At 37.7% G+C, this 19,519-nt stretch overlaps 1 protein-coding gene across 1 annotated transcript in view; it reads left to right on the top strand.

The window, feature by feature from the left end:
• KIAA0825 (KIAA0825 ortholog) overlaps nt 1–19,519 on the top strand; it is a 485,484-nt gene that overhangs the window by 236,480 nt on the left and 229,485 nt on the right. The window contains exons 19-20 of the mRNA XM_025387614.1: nt 532–694; nt 2,476–2,566. Coding sequence (XP_025243399.1) covers nt 532–694; nt 2,476–2,566 — 254 coding nt within the window. The remainder of the gene's footprint in view (nt 1–531; nt 695–2,475; nt 2,567–19,519) is intronic.

Raw genomic sequence — 19,519 nt, 5'->3', positions numbered from 1 at the left:
TTTCTCTCGGACCTTGATATTTTTCACTCCATGGGATGGAAATAGAGTTTATGAGTTTGCATTATAATTAATTCCGTGTTGAATGAGACTGCTTGCAGTAAAATATCAGAGTACTCAATGCTCTGCTGAGCCTGGAGTAGTTAACAACTACGCTTAATGAATGGATGAGCAACCTTGTACTGTGAATAATTATGCAGCTGAGTTAAGTTTTGGTAACCAGACACGTTAGGTGGCAAGACAATGCCTGTTAAAAAGCTCTGATATATCAAACATATATTCATTCTGTAAGAGTTTGGTCAATGGTTTCCTAATCTATACTACATATTAGGTAAACCTGTTTTTGATGGGTTTATTGCAATGCTGATTGGTACTCCACTATGTATCTTCTGAAAATGTATTCTTCCCTGAGGCAAGTAATACACTGTAATCTAGCAAATGTGCTGAAAGAATAAATTTGGATATTGATCAGTTTATTTTTACAGAGAATGTCTGCTTCTCACCGTCACAACTTGTAATTTCTTTTCTTTGAAGGAATATTTAAAAGAACAGCTGTTTTCTATGAATAGTTCAGAGGAAAAGCCATTACCCATCCGACCTTTAAAGGCGACCTTGAGGAGTATAGAAGATCAGCCTTCTGCCTTTAACCCTTTCCATGTGTATAAGGCGTTTAGTGAAAACATGCTAGATCAGGTATGTGGAAATTAAATGGTAAATTTAATTTAAATGTGTGGTTTCTTTACTCAACTAAGAAAAAATTGCTTTGTGTTTGAATATTTACTCATAAGCTTTTTTTGCTAGGAAGCAAAAGGCCTTGTTCTTACTTACATGGTCTGTACAAATTGACTTTTAAAAGTTATTTAACCTTTTTTCTATTTGTCAAACTGATTCATCTGTTTGGTCTGTAAAACTTAACTTTTGGCTGATCAGTTTACCATGGGCAGAGGGAACATCTGTTAGGCTGTGTCTACAGAGGGCTGAAGAACCAGGCATTTTGTAACATTCCTTTCCTCCCTTGTCACCCCCATCCCCCAAAACACACACTCACAAAATACCTTGCAACCTTTATGAATGTATCAGGCAAATTAGAAAATAGTTAAAATTAATTATAAATAGAGCACTGAGCTCCTACTTTAAGTGGTATGGGGTAAATTTGCTTTTTATAACCATAGACACATTCCCAAATTTAAAACGAATTTGTTAATAATCTTAAAGCCAGGCTATTTGGAATAAAGTCAATATGGGAAACACCACACATTTTTAAATGTCAGATTATGCCATTATCTAAGCTGCATGTTTCAGTAGTTACACTGAAAAGATCATCTTTCTGCTGAAGTATTTGAAATCTAAAGTTGCTTTTGCTTTGTTCATTCTTCTGGTGGCTTTTCCCAGAAACCTCTTGACAGACAATTTGAACTAACAGGGCAGAAGAGAAGGATTGCTTGACCTAGAGCTCTGATGAAAATAAGAATGAAAACAATGACCTAATTCAGCATGCAGATAATATTTTTACCATGACTGTTACAGCTCTAGTCTACACTCATCAATACTGTAGTAGAGTAAGACCTTCAAATGCTGACAACCCAGGGCAGAATTCTGCTGCTCTATGACAGGATTGTAGTGCTCAATTAATCAGCAGGTGACAGGGGATAGCTCTGGTTGGATTTTAAAAGTCAGTCTGGACTCCTGTTTTCAAAACTATTTCATTCTAAGGAGCATAAGCATTTATAATACTTTGAATATACTAAGTTTGAGTTTATTGGCTGCTTTTCTGTGTTGTGCATTAGATTGCTCCAAACCAGAAATAATTATTATAGCCGTTAAATTTTCCCTACTTCATTTAAATCAATGGCATATTTTATTGAGTTCTGAATTATGAGATTATTTTTCACAGTAATTTTTCTCCATAGTCTGTTGCGAAATTTCTATTAATGAGAAGAATCATTTATATAATTTACACTTACAGATCCTCATCATCTTCCCTTTAAAGCATTTTCTTAACCAAAAAGATAACATTAATATCATACTCTAATTAGGCTGTATCTTATAATTTGATTCTTAGCACTTCCAAGTTTGTTTTTTAATCAAACTTTTGGTTGCTGGAAAGAAAATCAAACAATAAATTGGTATGATGTCTGAAAAAGTTCCCAATTATTTTTCTTTGCTTTTCAAACAGTCTCTTTCTCAGAGAAACTTGTTGGGGAAATGCCATTAACACTTGGAAGAATAACGACTCAAGAAATTGATTTATATTTTTATAAATAATGATTACATCCCCAAATGGATTTATAAATTAATTGCTATCTTATTGGAATAAAAACCTTCTTCTGTGGACATGATTGATGTTATCTGTCTAAGTCCTTGTTCTGGACCCCCCTCCTTCTTAGTTAGTCTATCACAGCTGGAGCTTTAATTTACTGATCATATTAACACTGATTAATAACTAACAATAGTGTCTTCTCATTTATCAACAGTCAGCCACCACAAAATGGAAGTGGAACTGGGCAAAGTTGCTGCCAAATTATCGGGGACTGGATAAGATGACCTTCAGTGTGCTGCTCAAAAACAGGTAATACAATTGGGGATCTTGGGGGGTCTACCTGAGGGACAAGGTTGTGTGTGTGTATGTGTGTGTGCATACACATACACAGATATTACTAGTGTATTTTTGGGAAAAGTGAAAACATTTTATCAGCAGTGGAATCTCTTTTATTTTCTTCCTTTCCAGCCTCCCATCTTTTAAAAGTATGACTAATGATAGGAGTATACTCTCTAAATACCATTCTCTATAGTGAAAATTTGTAAAAGGCAGTAACATTAATTTCAGAGATGAAATTAGTGGATTTTAGTCTGAATTTTAAATATTTTTGACTGTGTATATTTAATAGTTCACTATTGTAAAGACTAAAAGTTATTGACTTGAAAGTCATTATAATATTACACCTTTGTTTACAACAACTTAATGAATGCATATAAAATGCCAAGCCAAATCAACTAGTCTAATCAGGAAAACATGTGAGTAAAACTGTCATGATTGAATTTTTCACTTTTCAGCCAGTTATGTTGGCACAGTCTTAATATAGCCACAGTAGCATATTATTTTATACAAAGATACACACACACACACACACACAGACACACAGACACCAGTATAATCCAATGAAATGATAATGTGATTTCAGCCTAGGAAACAACATGTAATTTATTTTGCACAAAAGTATGAACATTTTGTTTTGGATCAATTAACATGGTTTTTAAAAAGTTTCAGTAAAAACTATAAAGTTTCAGTAAAAACTATAAGGTGTAAACTTTAAAAATTTGGATTTTTAATCAAGTATAATACATTTTCAAATAAGATATATTTTATGATATTCCTTTTATTGTTTGAGTCATCTGTGTGCTTATAGCTAAGTTTGAGACTTATCATCTATATGATCTTTGTGACATAGAATGTATTTCCATGTCTTTGTGCAAAAATATTGAGTATCTTTTTTTTGAAAGAAAATAATGACAATAACATAGTAGAATTGTCAAATCATTCTTGAGAAATCTGGATGAATATAAGAAAATATCCTAAGAGAGAGATTGCAGTATTTCCCAGAAGGAAGTTATAGAGGCAGCTTTACTGCCAATAAAAGCTATAGCTTAGATGTGAGGTTGCAATGGTATTTATAATATTTCACTGCTGAATTCAGCTCACCCACCCATCATAGACAAAGTTCAACAACACAGAAGCTTAATGATCAAGGCCAGAGCCTTTCCCCAGCAAGCTTACCACCTGGCTGGCAGCAGTCCAGATGTACCCAATCCTTTTTTTTTTTTTTTTTTTTTTGCTGAGATGGAGTCTCGCTCTGTCGCCCAGGCTGGAGTGCAGTGGCCGGATCTCAGCTCACTGCAAGCTCCGCCTCCCGAGTTTATGCCATTCTCCTGCCTCAGCCTCCCGAGTAGTTGGGAGTATAGGTGCCTGCCACCTCGCCTGGCTAGTTTTTTTTTTTTTTTTGTATTTTTTAGTAGAGACAGATGTACCCTATTCTTACACAAGTCCCCAGAGGTTCACCTATAATGTCCCAGAGATATCTGGAGAGGTGAGAGGAGGGGTTGGTGGAGGAGAGACCAGATCCTCCGTTGAATCTATAGTGACATGATGTTTATACAATATTAAATGTCTGTCTGGAAACAAACTAGGAAAGATAAGTAATTATTTTTCTATTTGGAAAGTTTTGAGTTTATGTAGATTAACTGTATTATATTTTACTAAATTTATTTTCAGTCATGAATTGCTGCTTCCAATCCACTAAATGGTCCTCTAGGGACAACACATCCTTCAAAACTTACTGCGTTTGCTTTTTATAATATTCACCTCTAAGTGAATTTGTGTTTTACGCAGAATTGCATATTTTTGTTTTTGTCTAAGGACTTTGGATCACTAGCTATTAAAGTGTATTTTCTTGAGATCTGTGCAGGAGTGGGTGGGAGAAAAGAACTCGTACAAATTTAGCCAGAAATAACAGGTCAAAACAGTTCTGTTGGAAAAGAGTCATGAATTTTTAATAGAAACAGCTAGAATCTCATCTTAATAAGAACCTTAGATTTTTAAAGAATGGTATGAAAATCATTCTACTGCAAAGCTACCACACACGAGCTATGATGAACTTAACTGATCCACCTTAGAAGGATTAAAGACACCTGAGGGTTTTCAATCTTTTCTATGACTCTCCCATTTATTTTAAGAATATTATTTATGAGTTTTGTTTAATATTGAACCGGTAAGGAAATTGTTAGTTTCTCGATGACACCCTCTTGTCTCTCTTGTTTGAACTTATCTGAAAATGCTGAGTTTTTTAAGAGTACATTTAATTGTTGACAACATGGTTATCTGAAAGATACATACTTGAAAATTAGACCATAGAACTTTGAGCTTTTAAAATGAGTTATATATGCTATCCAACACCTGAAAACTATGGTATTTGGGGTTAGGTGGGACCAAAGGAAAGAATTCAGAGCAGTTCAGCTGAATATGCTCAGTTTTTTCCTCCCAAATTCACCAATTAAATGAGTCACTTGTTCTCTTTTTGCTCCTTTCATTGGTAATGTATTTGTATTAGTCTATCGCTATACTATGTTCTAGTGTATGTATGGGGCTGTGAATGATGTCTGAGGACATAATATTACAAAGAAAAGTGAACTGAAATATACAAGTATGAAAAAAGTTGAAGAGAAGGGAAAAGAATCCTTTCTATTCACCTTAAATTCATTTGTGCCTTGTCTTCAACGTTCATATAATAAGCAGGCCATCTGTGGAATTAGTCTCCCCATATGCCTAGAGTGCACTAGACCTCCCTCACCCCCTAAATAAGACAGAGACTAGAAAGCAGGATTCCTGGGTTCTCAGGCACTTACCTTTGACTTTAGATTTCCTTATCTTTAAAATAAAATAATAATAATTGTAAAGCTGCTTCATGGAGATTGTTGACACGGTCAAAAGTGCTAAAGTATTTGGAAGTGTTTTTGAAAGCTGATAACACAATACAGTCATTCCTCAGTATTCATTAGGGATTGGTCCCAAGACCCCCTCAGATACTAAATTCTGCAGATGCCAAGTCCCTGATATAAAATGCTGTCATATTTGCAAATAACCTATGCATATCTGCCCATGTACTTTAAATCATCTCTAGATTACTTTCAATACCTAATGCAATTCTCACATATCACTGGATTTGTGTGGATGCAATGTAATACTCGGCATGCAACAAATTCAAGTTTTGCTTTTTGGAACCCGGTGGAACTCTTTTCCCCAAATATTTTCTATCTGAGGTTGACTGAATTCATGGATGCAGACCCCACAGACACAGAGGCACCACTGTACATATTCAAAAAAGTAGTAACACAGCAGCGGTTTTGGTATCTAGTCAGGTAAGGAAACTATAAAGTCCATTAAGGATTGGTAGGAAGTTGTTGTAAGATCGAACACTCAGAACACTCAGGTTATGTGGACCCCAGGCCTAAACCAATAGTGAGGATCAGAAAAAGTATCAGATCAGAAACCAGGCAACAGGCCCATAGGTCTGGAAGACAAACAGAAAATGAGCAAGAATGAAGGTCAAAAAGCCAAGTGAACCACTCAGGTAATAAAGACCCAGGAGATAAAGACTTCAGGGGCAGCTCAGACACATGAAAGAGGAGATCTGTAGGGCCACAACAATGTCTATATCTGAGTCAGTTCTGGCCTTTGTTCCACAGGCTGGTTCTGGGCTGACTCCAAAGGCAGAACAAATCTTGAAGCAGCTGCCTGAGTCCTTGGCAAAAATGTGTTCTTCACTCACTGTCTGGCCTCATCTCAAAACACCTCCTTCCGACTCATGATGCTCTAAATAGAATTCTTTCTTTAAGTTCTTTGGATTCTCTAAACGCTTTCCCGCTTCAGGGTCTTGGTATTTGCAGTTCCCTCAGCTCTTCACATGGCTGGTGCCATCTTGTCCATCTGAGACAAATGTTACCTCCTGAGGAGACTTGTCTATTTCAACCGTCTAAAGGGACCCTCCAGGCTACCCTAGCATTCTACTCTACTGTGTTTTCTTGAGTTATTGTTAACTGAAATATTTGTTTCTGTTTATTTATCGTCTTTTAATTTTACCCTCTGTGGTAGAATGTAAACTCCATAAGAATAGCACCTTGTTTGCCTTATCCTGGTGGTGTCTTCAGTACCTAGAACAGCCCTTGGGCACAGAGCAGGCTCTAAGTAGTGTGTGTTGAATTAATAAATAAACAAATGAAGAATAAGAATGCAGAGAAAAAGTCAGCTACTGACAGATGAGCACAGGGTAGGTATTCTTATGTGATGTTTGATTAATAGACATGTAGGTATTATAAGAATATTTGCTGGAAAATCTGAAGTAAAAAAGTATCTATATGCATATTCATTCTCTTCATTTTCCAAATTTGGGTGAAAGTCAGGATATTTAAGCTCCGTATGTTTAAAATGTCTGTTGTAATAGCCACAAAAAGAATAAAATATTGGCCGGGCGCAGAGGCTCACACCTGTAATGCCAGCACTTTGGGAGGCCGAGGCAGGCGGATCATGAGCTCAGGAGATCGAGACCATCCTGGCTAATACGGTAAAAACCTGTCTTTACTAAAAATACAAGAAATTAGCCGGGCGTGGTGACGGGCACCATAGTCCCAGCTACTCGGAAGGCTGAGGCAGGAGAATGGCGTGAGCCTGGGAGGCGGAGCTTGCAGTGAGCCGAGGTCGCGCCACTGCACTCCAGCCTGGGCGACAGCGCGAGATTCTGTCTTAAAAAAATAATAATAATAAATAAAAGAATAAAATACCTAGGAATACAGCTAACCAGGAAGGTGAAACATCTCTACAACAGGAATTACAATACAAAGTACTGCTCAAAGAAATCAGAGATGAAAAAAAGCAAATGGAAATATTCATGGATAGGAATAATCAATATTGTTAAAATGGCCATACTGCCCAAAGTAATTTACACATTCAATACCATTCCTATCAAACTACCAATAATGTTCTTCACTGAATTAGTTATTTTAAAATTAATGTGGAACCAAAAAAGAGCCCGAGTAGCAAAGGCAATCCTAAACAAAAAGAACAAAGCTGGAAGTATCATGTTACCTGACTTCAAGTTATACTACAAGGTTACTGTAACCAAAACAGCATGGTATGGTACAAAAACAGACCCATAGACCAATGGAACAGAATAGTTAGCCTAGAAATAATGCCACAGAGCTACAACCATCTACTCTTCAAAGTTCTCAAAAACAAGCAATGAGTAAAGAATTCCCTATTCAATAAATGGTGCTAAGATAACAGGCAAGCCATATGCGAAAGATTGAAACTAGACTCCTTCCTTAGACCATATACAAAAATCAATTCAAGATTAATTAAAGACTTAAATGTAAAACCTAAAACTACAAAAATCCTGGAAAATAACCTAGGAAATACCATCCAGAACCTAGGCCTTGGCAAAGATTTCACGATGAAGATGCAAAAGCAATTGAAACAAAAACAAAAAATAACAAATGGGATCTAATTAAACAAAAGAGCTTCTGCGCAGCAAAAGAAACTATCATCAGAGTAAACAGACAACCTACAGAATGCATCTGACAAAGGTCTAATATCCACCATCTATAAGGAACTTAAACAAATCAACAAGCAAAAAGCAAACAACCCCATTAAAAAGTGGGCAAAGGACATAAATAGACACTTTTCAAAGACATATACATGATCAACAAACATATGAAAAAAAGCTCAATATCACTAAATATTAGAGAAATGCAAATCAAAGCCACAATGAGATAGCATCTCACACCAGTCAGAATGACTATTAATAAAAAGTCAAAAAATAACGTGCTGGCAAGATTATGAAGAAAAGGGAATGCTTATACACTGCTGGTGGGCAAATAAATTAGTTCAGCCCTTGTGGAAAGCAGTGTAGCAATTTCTCAAAGAACTTAAAACAGAATTACCATTCAGTTCAGCAATCCCATTACTGGGTTTATACCCAAAGGAATAGAAATCATTCTACAATAAAGACATATGCACATGTATCTTCATTGCAGCACTATTCACAATAGTTAAAGATACGGAATCAACCTAAATGCCCATCAATGGTAGACTGCATAAAGAAAATGTGACATAAATACTCTACAGAATACTACACAGCCATAAAAAAGAATAAGATCATGTCTTTTGCAGGGATGTGGATGGAGCTGGAGACCATTATCCTAAGCAGACTAATGCAGGAACAGAAAACCAAATACTGCATGTTCTCACATATAAGTGGGAGCTAAACACTGAGAACACACAGACACAAAGACGGGATTAACAGACTCTGGGGCTTACTTGAGGGTAGGGAATAGGAGGAGGGAGAAGATCAAAAAGCTACCTGTCAGGTGCTATGCTTATTACCTGGGTGATGAAATAATCTGTACACCAAACTCCTATGACTTGCAATTTATCTATATGACAAACCTGCACATGTATCCCTGAACCTAAAATAAAAGTTAAATAAATAAATAAAATCCCCATTGTTATTATTGTTATGTAAATTTGGCTCAGATTAAAATAACAGAAAGCTGGTCTTTATTTTTAGTTAATTGATCCAATTCAAGTCATAACCTCGTCAGTAACAAAGTCTGTTTTATACTCCATGACTTATAAATCTTTTGACATTTGGGTGACAGAGTTTGTGTTTGTTAAATGATACGAAAAATGCAAGTTGGAAACTTTAAGGTGGAGTTAGCTGATAACAGTATCCAACGAAGCCTTTGTAAATTAATTAGGAGTGATTATTTTGAGGCATTTGAAGACGTGTATAGTAGCCGAGACCTCAGAAAACAGATCCTGAATATATACTAATAATATATGTGTTTCAATTTAGAAAGTTTGCTATTGTGAAAAATAAAGACTCCCTAGAGTTTCAGAAAATCAACATATATATCAGTTCTACACCTTTACTTTTGATGCTATCTAAGAATATGTACAGTGATTGTACATTGATCTTTTGAAATAATAAAGGTTCTTTTCATAGTTTCTTACTATTAGTTTTTTGCTTTTGTTCTCACCCACTTTAAAATAAATCCAGACTAGAGAATGAGATGGTGATTGCATTTGCAGGAGAGTGGACCGAAAGGAGCACTCCCTTCCCTCATTCATGGCGAAGCTCCAGATTGGCATTTTAATATTGTTTTCTTTGTCACTGGAACAAATTTATGTTGCTTCTTTTCTCTTTACCTTATTTATTCCAAACTAATTCCCAAGAACTGTGGTGTTGAAAATAATCTGTGAATACAGTGCAGTGCTGTGCTATTTTAACCATCTAAATATACTGCATATGAGTTTGGCTTCGAGTTGAGCAAACACAATTAAATATGATGGCAGGAACAGCAGAAGGGGTGGTGGAGGCAGATTTCTGGCTGTCACTTTGGGGCCTGTCCAGGTGGACAATAACCATACATCTGAGAGGAAACAGAGATTAGAAAACATGTTTTAAAAGAGGCATTGATCTGTGGAGTTGATTGTTTGCTTTTAATGATAATAATTATTAAAGTACCTTTACCCTATATCAGATTACAGTGTGTGCCCTGTGGTGTGTAGAGAGCAAAAAATATTGTCTCTGGCCTCAAACTGCACACACTGCACTCTCAAATGACTGTTCTCAGGCAGTGCTACCATTAGCACAATGTTTATAGTTGCTCACAGCAGTAAATTCCTGGTGCAGCAGCAGGCGGCCTTGTTATGGAGAAGTGGGTTTAAGAAAAAGGAGAAGTTGATTTTATGAGTACACACCTCTTAGTCATTACATACATATGCCATGCCATTCAAATTTGGTGGGTTTTTTCATGCTCCCGTTCCCTAGAAAATTGTTTTCTTCCTTCCTCTACCAAAAGACCTCAGACTGAGTGACTCTCTTCCCATCTTCACTATATCTTCTCAAACAAGAGAAAGCTTTTCTCTTATCTTGAAATCTACAGCAGCATTTTTTTTTTTTTTTTTTTTTTTTTTGCAGAGACTGTCTAACATGTATTCAAAATGCGTAAGTTTAACAATCTGATCCTCAGAATTTCTAGGGCTAAAGGAATTGGTACGTGAACCAAACAAACTCATACATGTGTATTATTTCCTGATGGGTAACTTGTATGTCTGTTGCCCTTTATGATATATAAAGCACTTTCGCACTAATCTCCTTTGACTCTCACTACAACCATGTAACAAGAGACAGGTACTCTTGAGGTTGCAGAACATTAAATAACATGCCCAAGGTCACGGACTTTACATGACAGCTCAAAAGAGCCCCAAGATGAAGGCTTCTGGTTTTGTATCTACTATAGTATCTGCTACTTTATCTATTAATATATACCATTCTTCTGGTCAATTTTTTAATTAGCTGCATATTTACTGTAATAATACTGATGATAATGAAGATAGCAAACATACAGAGTGGTTGCCATATGGCTGGCATAATTTAAGTGATTTATATACACATATTTAACTGTAAATCCTTATAATAACTTTACCAAGTAGGCATCATATTATTACTTTCCTGATAAAGACACTAAGGCACAGAGGAACAGAGCTCTAAGTGATGGTGCTCAGATTTTGGCTCAAGGCCATGTTCTTAATCACTTCCCTCTAGGGCTTCTGCAGAGTTTTTATAATGCTTTGCTTACTTTCCTCATTCAACATTTTTGAACATCTATTAAATGAAAGGCATTTATTTAGAATAAAGTAACAATATCCTAGGGATATTCCAATATCCTTCAAAGGACCCCTAAGTGCTACTCTGCAAAAATTTTAATCCACTTTGAATTTTCACTGCGGTTGTCTCCCCCATTCAAGCTCCCAAATCCCTCCTGCTGACTTTCCACCATCTACCTTACCAGGAAGAGTAAAGCCATCTCATGTAAAACTCCCCTTTCCTTCCTAAACCTCAATTTTGTTTTATCATCTCCAATCCTTTGCCTGTTATCTCTAGCCTTGGAGAAAGAGCCCTCTTCTAGTTAAAATTTGAGAAATTGACTATGGATTGGGCTAAAACATTTGGACATTAACCAGTAGACTTGAGGGAATCATCAGAGCCTTTAAGCCAAGGAGTGACAGAAACAGAAAGCTACTTTAGCACATTAATAACACCTGGAGTGGAGGGAAGGTGGCAGGGTCAGGTTGGAGATTGTGGCTAGAGATTGAGGAAGAGATTATACAACACAAATATAAAAGAAACTTCCAGGGAAGTTTAGGGACTCAGAAAAATCTATTTTTGGCCAGGGGTGGTGGCTCATACTTGTAATCCCAGAGCTTTGGGAGGCCAAGGCGGGTGGATCACGAGGTCAGGAGATTGAGATCATCCCTGGCTAACACGGTGAAACCCCGTCTCTACTAAAAATACAAAAAGTTACCCGGGTGTAGTGGCACGTGCCTGTAGTCCCAGCTACTCGGGAGGCTGAGGTAGGAGAATCACTTGAACCTGGGAGGCGGAGGTTGCAGTGAGCCAAGGTCGTGCCACTGCACTCCAGCCTGGGTGGCACAGCGAGACATTGTCTAAAAAAAGAAAGAAAGAAAGAAAATAAAAATCTATTTGTAACAATATTTCCTCTCTGGAGACAGTGTGATTTGGATATTCTTAAGGTAGAAAGGTGCTATGCTTACCTTTTCTTCAGAGAGCGTCAGTTCAGATCCTCTAAGAAGCAGATGCCAAGATGGAATTCAAGGTGCAAGAGGATTTTAGGAGAGAGATGTACATGAAGGATGAAAAGGAGGAAGTAGGAATAGACAGGGAAGGCTTCAGACTGAACTCAACCTCAGACTGAGTTGCTGATCCGATACCTGTGAAAGGTGAGGGAGAAGGAGGATTGGGGAGGAAGAGTCTCAGACAGTGGAGTTTTGACAAGGTCAAGGGAGATGCCTGGAGCTAAAGTCACCCACTAGAAAAGTCCCATGCCTTGTAGGAATGGACTAGCACTAGTACCTACCCCTTGCTCAGACGCTGGCTATAAACAGCTTGGTAGAAGCATGACCTCAGCACAAATACCATGATAGATACAGAGGAATGACAGCTGGGGCCATTAGTCAACTATGCTAACAATAGAAGATTTGAGTGATACAATTCTGTGGCTACCACAGCAAGGACAGAAAGAGTAAGTCTCTTACCTATGGGGAGATTATATGGATATGTGTTATATATGTTAACAGGAAAAAAATATAAATAAAAGTATACATTACTTTAGTGAAGTAGAAAACAGGCAACCTAAATAAATATGTTAAATGCTATTGACAGAAATGCACAACAGGCAACATTTTGATGAAAGAAAGGTATAATAATTTTCTCAAAAGCAGCCATGGGAGAATTTTTGCTTGTCAAATTGAACCAAAATTCACTTTGTAATGAATTTTCCACTACCTAATTATGCATTCACATACTGGCACTTTTGAGTTCTTGCACTGGATCAAAAATTATTTTAAAACTTGCTTATATTAGAGTACATTCTTTTTTCAATGACTAGTCCCCTGTCAGATACTATTCAGACCCAAAAGCCTCTGTGATTTTTTTTTTTAAAGTTTTAGCATATTTTCCACCAGGAGTAGCTGTCATAGGCCCATTGATTCAGTTTGATTGAAGATTAAGAGGAATTGGCTTCTGTAAGGCTTATTGATCACTATTGGATATCTGTTTGTTTATGATGCTATATCAACATGTCAGGAAATTTTCTCTTTGAAAATATTTTTACTATGACAATTATGAGAGAATTTTTAAAATCTAAATATAGTTATATATTATAATAACAAAACTGAGTGACAACTAGTAATATTCTTCATTTTATGTAGTAACATTTATAATTAACATGATTTGACTGTATCCTTACCCAAATCTCATCTTCAATTTTAGTTCTCATGAGAGGGACCCAGTGGGAGGTAGTTGAATCATGGGAGTGGTTTCCCCTATGCTATTCTTATGATAGTAAGTTCTTATGAGATCTGACGGTTTTAGAAGGGGCTTCCTCCTCTCCTCAAATCTCATTCTCTCACCTGCTGTCATGTAAAGAAGGATGTGTTTGCTTCACATTCCACCAAGATTGTAAGTTTCCTGGGGTCTCCACAGCCATGCTGAACTGTGAGTCAGTTAAACCTCTTTCCTTTATAAATTTTCTTTCCTTTATTTTTTAAAAAAAGGTTTTCTCCTTTATAAAAAAATCTGTTTTCTTCAGAAATACCCAGTCTTGGGTATTTCTTCATTGCAGCATGAGAAGGAACTATCAGTAAATTGGTACCAAGGGAGGGGTGGGGCGCTGCTATAAGTGTACCCAAGAATGTGGAAGCGACTTTGGAACTTGGTAACAGGCAGACATTGGAACAGTTTAGAGGATTCAGAAGAAGATAGGAAAATGTGGAAGAGTTTGGAACTTCCTAGAGACTTGGAGGCTCAGAAGACAGGAAGACATGAGAAAGTTTTGACCTTCCTAGAAACTTGTTGAAAGGCTATGACCAAAATGCTAATAGTGATACGGACAATGAAGTGGAGGCTGAGGTGATCTAAGATGAAGATGAGGAACTTGTTGAAAACTGGAGCAAACTGGACTCTTGCTATGTGTTAGCAAAGAGACTGGCGGCTTTTACCCCTGCCCTAGAGATCCATGGAACTTTGAACTTGAGAGCAATGATTTAGGGTATCTGGCGGATAAAATTTCTAAGTGGCAAAGCGTTCAAACAGAGGCAGAACATAAAGGTTTGGAAAATTTGCAGATTGACGATGCAATAGAAAAGAAAACCCCATTTTCTGGGAGAAATTTAAGCCTGCTGCAGAAATTTGCATAAGTAACGAGGAGCTGAATGTTAATCACCAAACAATGAAGAAAATGTATCCAAAGCATGTCAGAGACCTTCATGGCACCTCCTCCCATTACGAGCCTGGAGACCTAGAAGGGAAAAATGCTTTGTGGCCTGGGCCCAGGACCCCCTGCTCTGTGCAGCCCTGAGACATGGTGCCCTGCATCCCAGATGCTTCAGCTCCAGCCTTGGATAAAAGGGGCCGAGGTACAGCTCAGGCCATTGCTTCAGAGGGGGCAAGCCCAAACCTTGGCAGCTTCCACGTGGTTTGGTACTGCGGGTGCACATGAGACAAGAATTGAAGTTTGGAAACCTCCACCTAGATTTCAGAGGATGTATGGAAATGCCTGGATGTCAGGCAGAAGTTTGATGCAGGGGCAAAGTCCTCATGGAGAACCTCTGCTAGGGCAGCACAGAAGGGAAATGTGGGGTTGGACCCCCGACACAGAGTACCCACTGGGGCACTGCCTAGTAGACCTGTGAGAAGAAGGCCTCCATCCTCCAGACCCCAGAATAGTAGATCCACTGATAGCTTGCACCACACACCTGGAAAAGCTGCAGGCACTCAGCACCAGCCTGTGAAAGCAGCCAGGAGGCGGGCTATATCCTTCAAACTCACAGAGGCAGAGCTACCCAAGGCCATGGGAGCCCATTTCTTGCATCAGCATGACTTGAATGTGAGGCATGGAGTCAAAGGAGATCATTTTGGAACTTTAAGGTTTAATAACTTCCCTATTGGATTTTGGACTTGTGTGGGGAATATACTTACTTTGTTTTGGACAATTTCTCTCATTTGGAACAGGTGTATCTACCCAATGCCTGTACCCCCATTGTATCTAGGAAGTAATCAACTTGCTTTTGATTTTACAGGTTCATAGGCAGAGGGACTTGCCTTGTTTCAGATAAGACTTTGGACTTGGACTTTTGGGTTAATGTTGGAGTAAGTTAAGACTTTGGTGGACTGTTGGGAAGGCATGATTGTATTTTGAAATGTGAGGACATGAGATTTTGGAGGGTCCAGGGGCAGAATGATATGGTTTGGCTGTGTGCCCATTCCAAATCTCATCTTGAATTTTAGTTTCCATAATTCCCCCGTGTTGTGGGAGGGACTTGGTAGGAGGTAACTGAATCATGGGAGTGGTTTCCCTCATAGTGTTCTACTGATAGTGAGTGAGTTCTCATGAGATCTGATGGTTTAATAAGGGGCTTCTCCGCTCGCTCGGCTCTCATTCTTCTCTCTTCTGCTGCCTTTAAAGAAGGACGTGTTTGCTTCCCCTTCCACCATGATTGTAAGTTTCCTGAGGCCTCCCCAGCCCTGTGGAACAGTGAGTCAATTAAGCCTCTTTCCTTTATACATTACACAGTCTTGGGTATGTTCCTGTAGCAGTGTAAGAATGGACTAACATAATAATATTATTAATATTACAGTATTTTTGTGATGTGATGTATATTATATTAGTTAGGATACCTGTAGAACTTCTTATACTGTAAGTGAAACTCATATCTTAGTGTACCTTGAGGGTACAGCTCTAAATCTGAGTTTTTTTCCTCCTCATAATGTGAAATCTGGTGAAAAAAATTTTTAATCAAGATGTTTTTATATCCAGAATATTTAAAATTTTTATTTTATAATAAACTATAAGCAATATTTATACATGTATTATTTCAAATGGTACAGGAAGATATAAAATATAAAATATCCCACCTCCCCCCAGCTCCTGAATCACACAAGTCCCACTCTAATTGTAATCATTTGAAGCATTTCTGTTTTTATTTACTGGTTGATAGGTCTAAGGAACAGGCTATTACTATGTTTTTAAATTTATCAACTTATAATATTGACTGCTTGCTATGTAAATACAGAATTTAACTCAAACTACCATATCTCTTCTCCGTCCCATCAAACTCTGCTACTAAAATTTTTAATTTTTTTTTTCCATTGGTCACCTTTATGTGATATAACCCCTATTTTAAAATCATTTCTTTACTTATATTTTATTTTTTAAAGAATTACTAAAGTAAAATTCAGTGTTCCTGTACAGTTCTGAGTTACAACAAATGAATAAAATTATTTAACAGTCATCACAATTGAAATACAGAAAGTTTTATCACCCTCAAAAATTCCTCTGCACTGACCTTTTGTCACTTCCTACCTCCATGCCAACCTGTGGTAACAACTGACCTGTTCTCTATCTCTTTAATTTTGTCCTTTCAAGAATGTTATAGCAATGGATTCCTCCATCTGTTTGTCCTTTTTTTTTTTTTTTTTGGATAATAGTAGTTCATTGTATGGTTGTACCACAGTTTTTTGGTCCATTCACCTTTTAAAGGACATTTGGATTGTTTCCAGTATTAAGTGATTGAGAATAAAGCCTCTAAGAACATTTGTATACAGGTTTTGTATAAACATAGGTTTTTATTTCACTTGGATAATACCTAGCAGTGGGAATGCTGGGTTGTACCATACGTTTATGTTTACATTTATGAAGAAACTATGGCTTCTTAGTGTTTTATCCTGAAAGTATGGCTTCTTGTGTTTTATGCTCCCTGTGAGAAAACTGATGCCAGATTGATTCTTGTTCCCCTAACCTCTCCCCAGATGCTCATAGTGACTTCTTCCCTCAGTTATTCTGAAATGAGATTGTGTCTATATATGAGTCTTTGGTTTCTCTTGGCACTCAGTAGGCCACATCACTATTGTGATTTTCTTCAGATAACAGGATATTTTTTCCTATTTTTGATTATTTTCCTTGCCTCAGGCCCCAGTCACATCTATTTCCCCTTCTAGAATTCTTAAGATGGATGTTCTGATTTCTTCTTTCCTCAGACATTGCTAAAGGCTTCTTAGCCTTAGTCCTGTCATTCTCACACTCTCCACATTCTTCCCACCTCTTTTCCTGAAGCTACCTCATTCGCTCACATAGCCTCAGGTGATTACCTCAGGTATTGAAATCAAATGCCTTCAGGGGTTGGGCAAATAATGTAAATATGTTAAGGCAAAGTATAATACAATAGGGGACGGTGAATGCATTCACATTCTATTTTTTTAAAATTCTATGCTAGCTAAATAATGATTGTCATCAGAATGGATTAGGCCCAATGATATGATCAGGCCCATCTCTAAATCTACGCCCCTGAGTCTTGAATCTATATCTCTGGTCTTAATTGTTCCACAACACCTCTAGATTCCATATTCTTGGATTTTTTTCCCTGTAATAATTTTTTTTTTATATTTATTTATTTGTCTAGGTCTCACTCTGTCACCTAGGCTAGAGTACAGTGGTTCAGTCTTGGCTCACTGCAGCCTCAATGCCCCAGGCCGAAGTAATCCTCCCTCTTCAGCCTCCTGAATAGCTGGGACTACAGGCTCACTCAGTTAATTTTTGCATTTTTTAGTAGAGAAGGGGTTTTGCCATGTTGCCCGGTCTGGTCTCGAACTCCTGGGCTCAAGTAATCTGCTTGGCTCAACCTCCCAAAGTGCTGAGATTACAGGTGTGAGCCACCACAACTGGCCCATAATAGTAATTTAATGTAATAACTCTCATCTCACATAGAAGTCCAACCATCATAATTATCCTCATCTAAAAACTGCCCCCTTTTCAGGGTTGTGTGACTTCTGTTAATGACACTGACAGGCTGCTGGCCTTAGCGTAGAAACCTTGAAGTACTTTGCAAAGTTTCTATTTCCCATCATCTAGATTCTGTTACACAACACATGCCTCTGAGTGTTTCATCTAAACATTCTCACATCCCTTTCTTTTTGTTCCCATATGCTTCCACTCTCAATATTCAGTGCCCTCACCTGCTCATGCCTCCATAACCTGTTTTACTCCAGGGGGAATGTCTCTAATCTGTGTATCTGCTGGATTAACTTGGTTTCTTTCCTTACATTTTTCCTTCACTATAAAACCAATTGCAAATAACTGGTCAAGGGTGGTGGCTCACACCTGTAATCCCAGAACTTTGGGAGGCCCAGGTGGCTGGATCCCTTGAGCCTAGGAGTTCAAGACCAGCCTGGGCAACATGCAGAAACCCTGTCTCTACAAAAAATACAAAAATTAATTGGTCGTTGTGGTGCACACCTGTGGTTCCACCTACTCCAAGGGCTGAGGTAGCAGGATTGCTTGAGCCCAGAAGGTTGGGACTGTAGTGAGCTGTGATTGCATCATTTCACTCTAGTCTAGGTAAATTACAAATAATACTAAGTAACATTTTTAAAACAAAGAAATAGTATATTTATAATCTCATCCCACCATGCTGACTCAGCTCTTTTCTCCTCATTCTCTTTATATGTACACAAACACACACCTTTTACACAATCACAACGAGAAGGTCTATAGTTACAATGGAGGTTCTACATTTTTCATGAAGCTATTCTTGTGATTCATCCATGTAAAGATACATAGTTTTTATTTTTTATTTTTTATTTTTTAAAATTTATTTATTATTATTATACTTTAAGTTGTAGGGTACATGTGCATAACGTGCAGGTTTGTTACATATGTATACTTGTGCCATGTTGGTCTGCTGCACCCATCAACTCGTCATTTGCATCAGGTATAACTCCCAATGCAATCCCTCCCCTCTCCCCCCTCCCCATGATAGGCCCCGGTGTGTGATGTTCCCCTTCCTGAGTCCAAGAGATCTCATTGTTCAGTTCCCACCTATGAGTGAGAACATGCGGTGTTTGGTTTTCTGTTCTTGTGACAGTTTGCTAAGAATGATGGTTTCCAGCTGCATCCATGTCCCTACAAAGGACGCAAACTCATCCTTTTTTATGGCTGCATAGTATTCCATGGTGTATATGTGCCACATTTTCTTAATCCAATCTGTCACTGATGGACATTTGGGTTGATTCCAAGTCTTTGCTATTGTGAATAGTGCTGCAATAAACATACGTGTGCATATATATACATATTTATAGCAGAATAATTTATAATCCTTTGGGTATATCCCCAGTAATGGGATGGCTGGGTCATATGGTACATCTAGTTCTAGATCCTTGAGGAATCGCCATACTGTTTTCCATAATGGTTGAACTAGTTTACAATCCCACCAACAGTGTAAAAGTGTTCCTATTTCTCCACATCCTCTCCAGCACCTGTTGTTTCCTGACTTTTTAATGATCGCCATTCTAACTGGTGTGAGATGGTATCTCATTGTGGTTTTGATTTGCAT

Source organism: Theropithecus gelada, chromosome 6 (genome assembly GCF_003255815.1).
Source record: "Theropithecus gelada isolate Dixy chromosome 6, Tgel_1.0, whole genome shotgun sequence".
Classification (NCBI taxonomy): Eukaryota; Metazoa; Chordata; class Mammalia; order Primates; family Cercopithecidae; genus Theropithecus; species Theropithecus gelada.
Note: the sequence above shows the minus strand (reverse complement) of the source record. Positions and strands in the feature narration are given on the sequence as shown.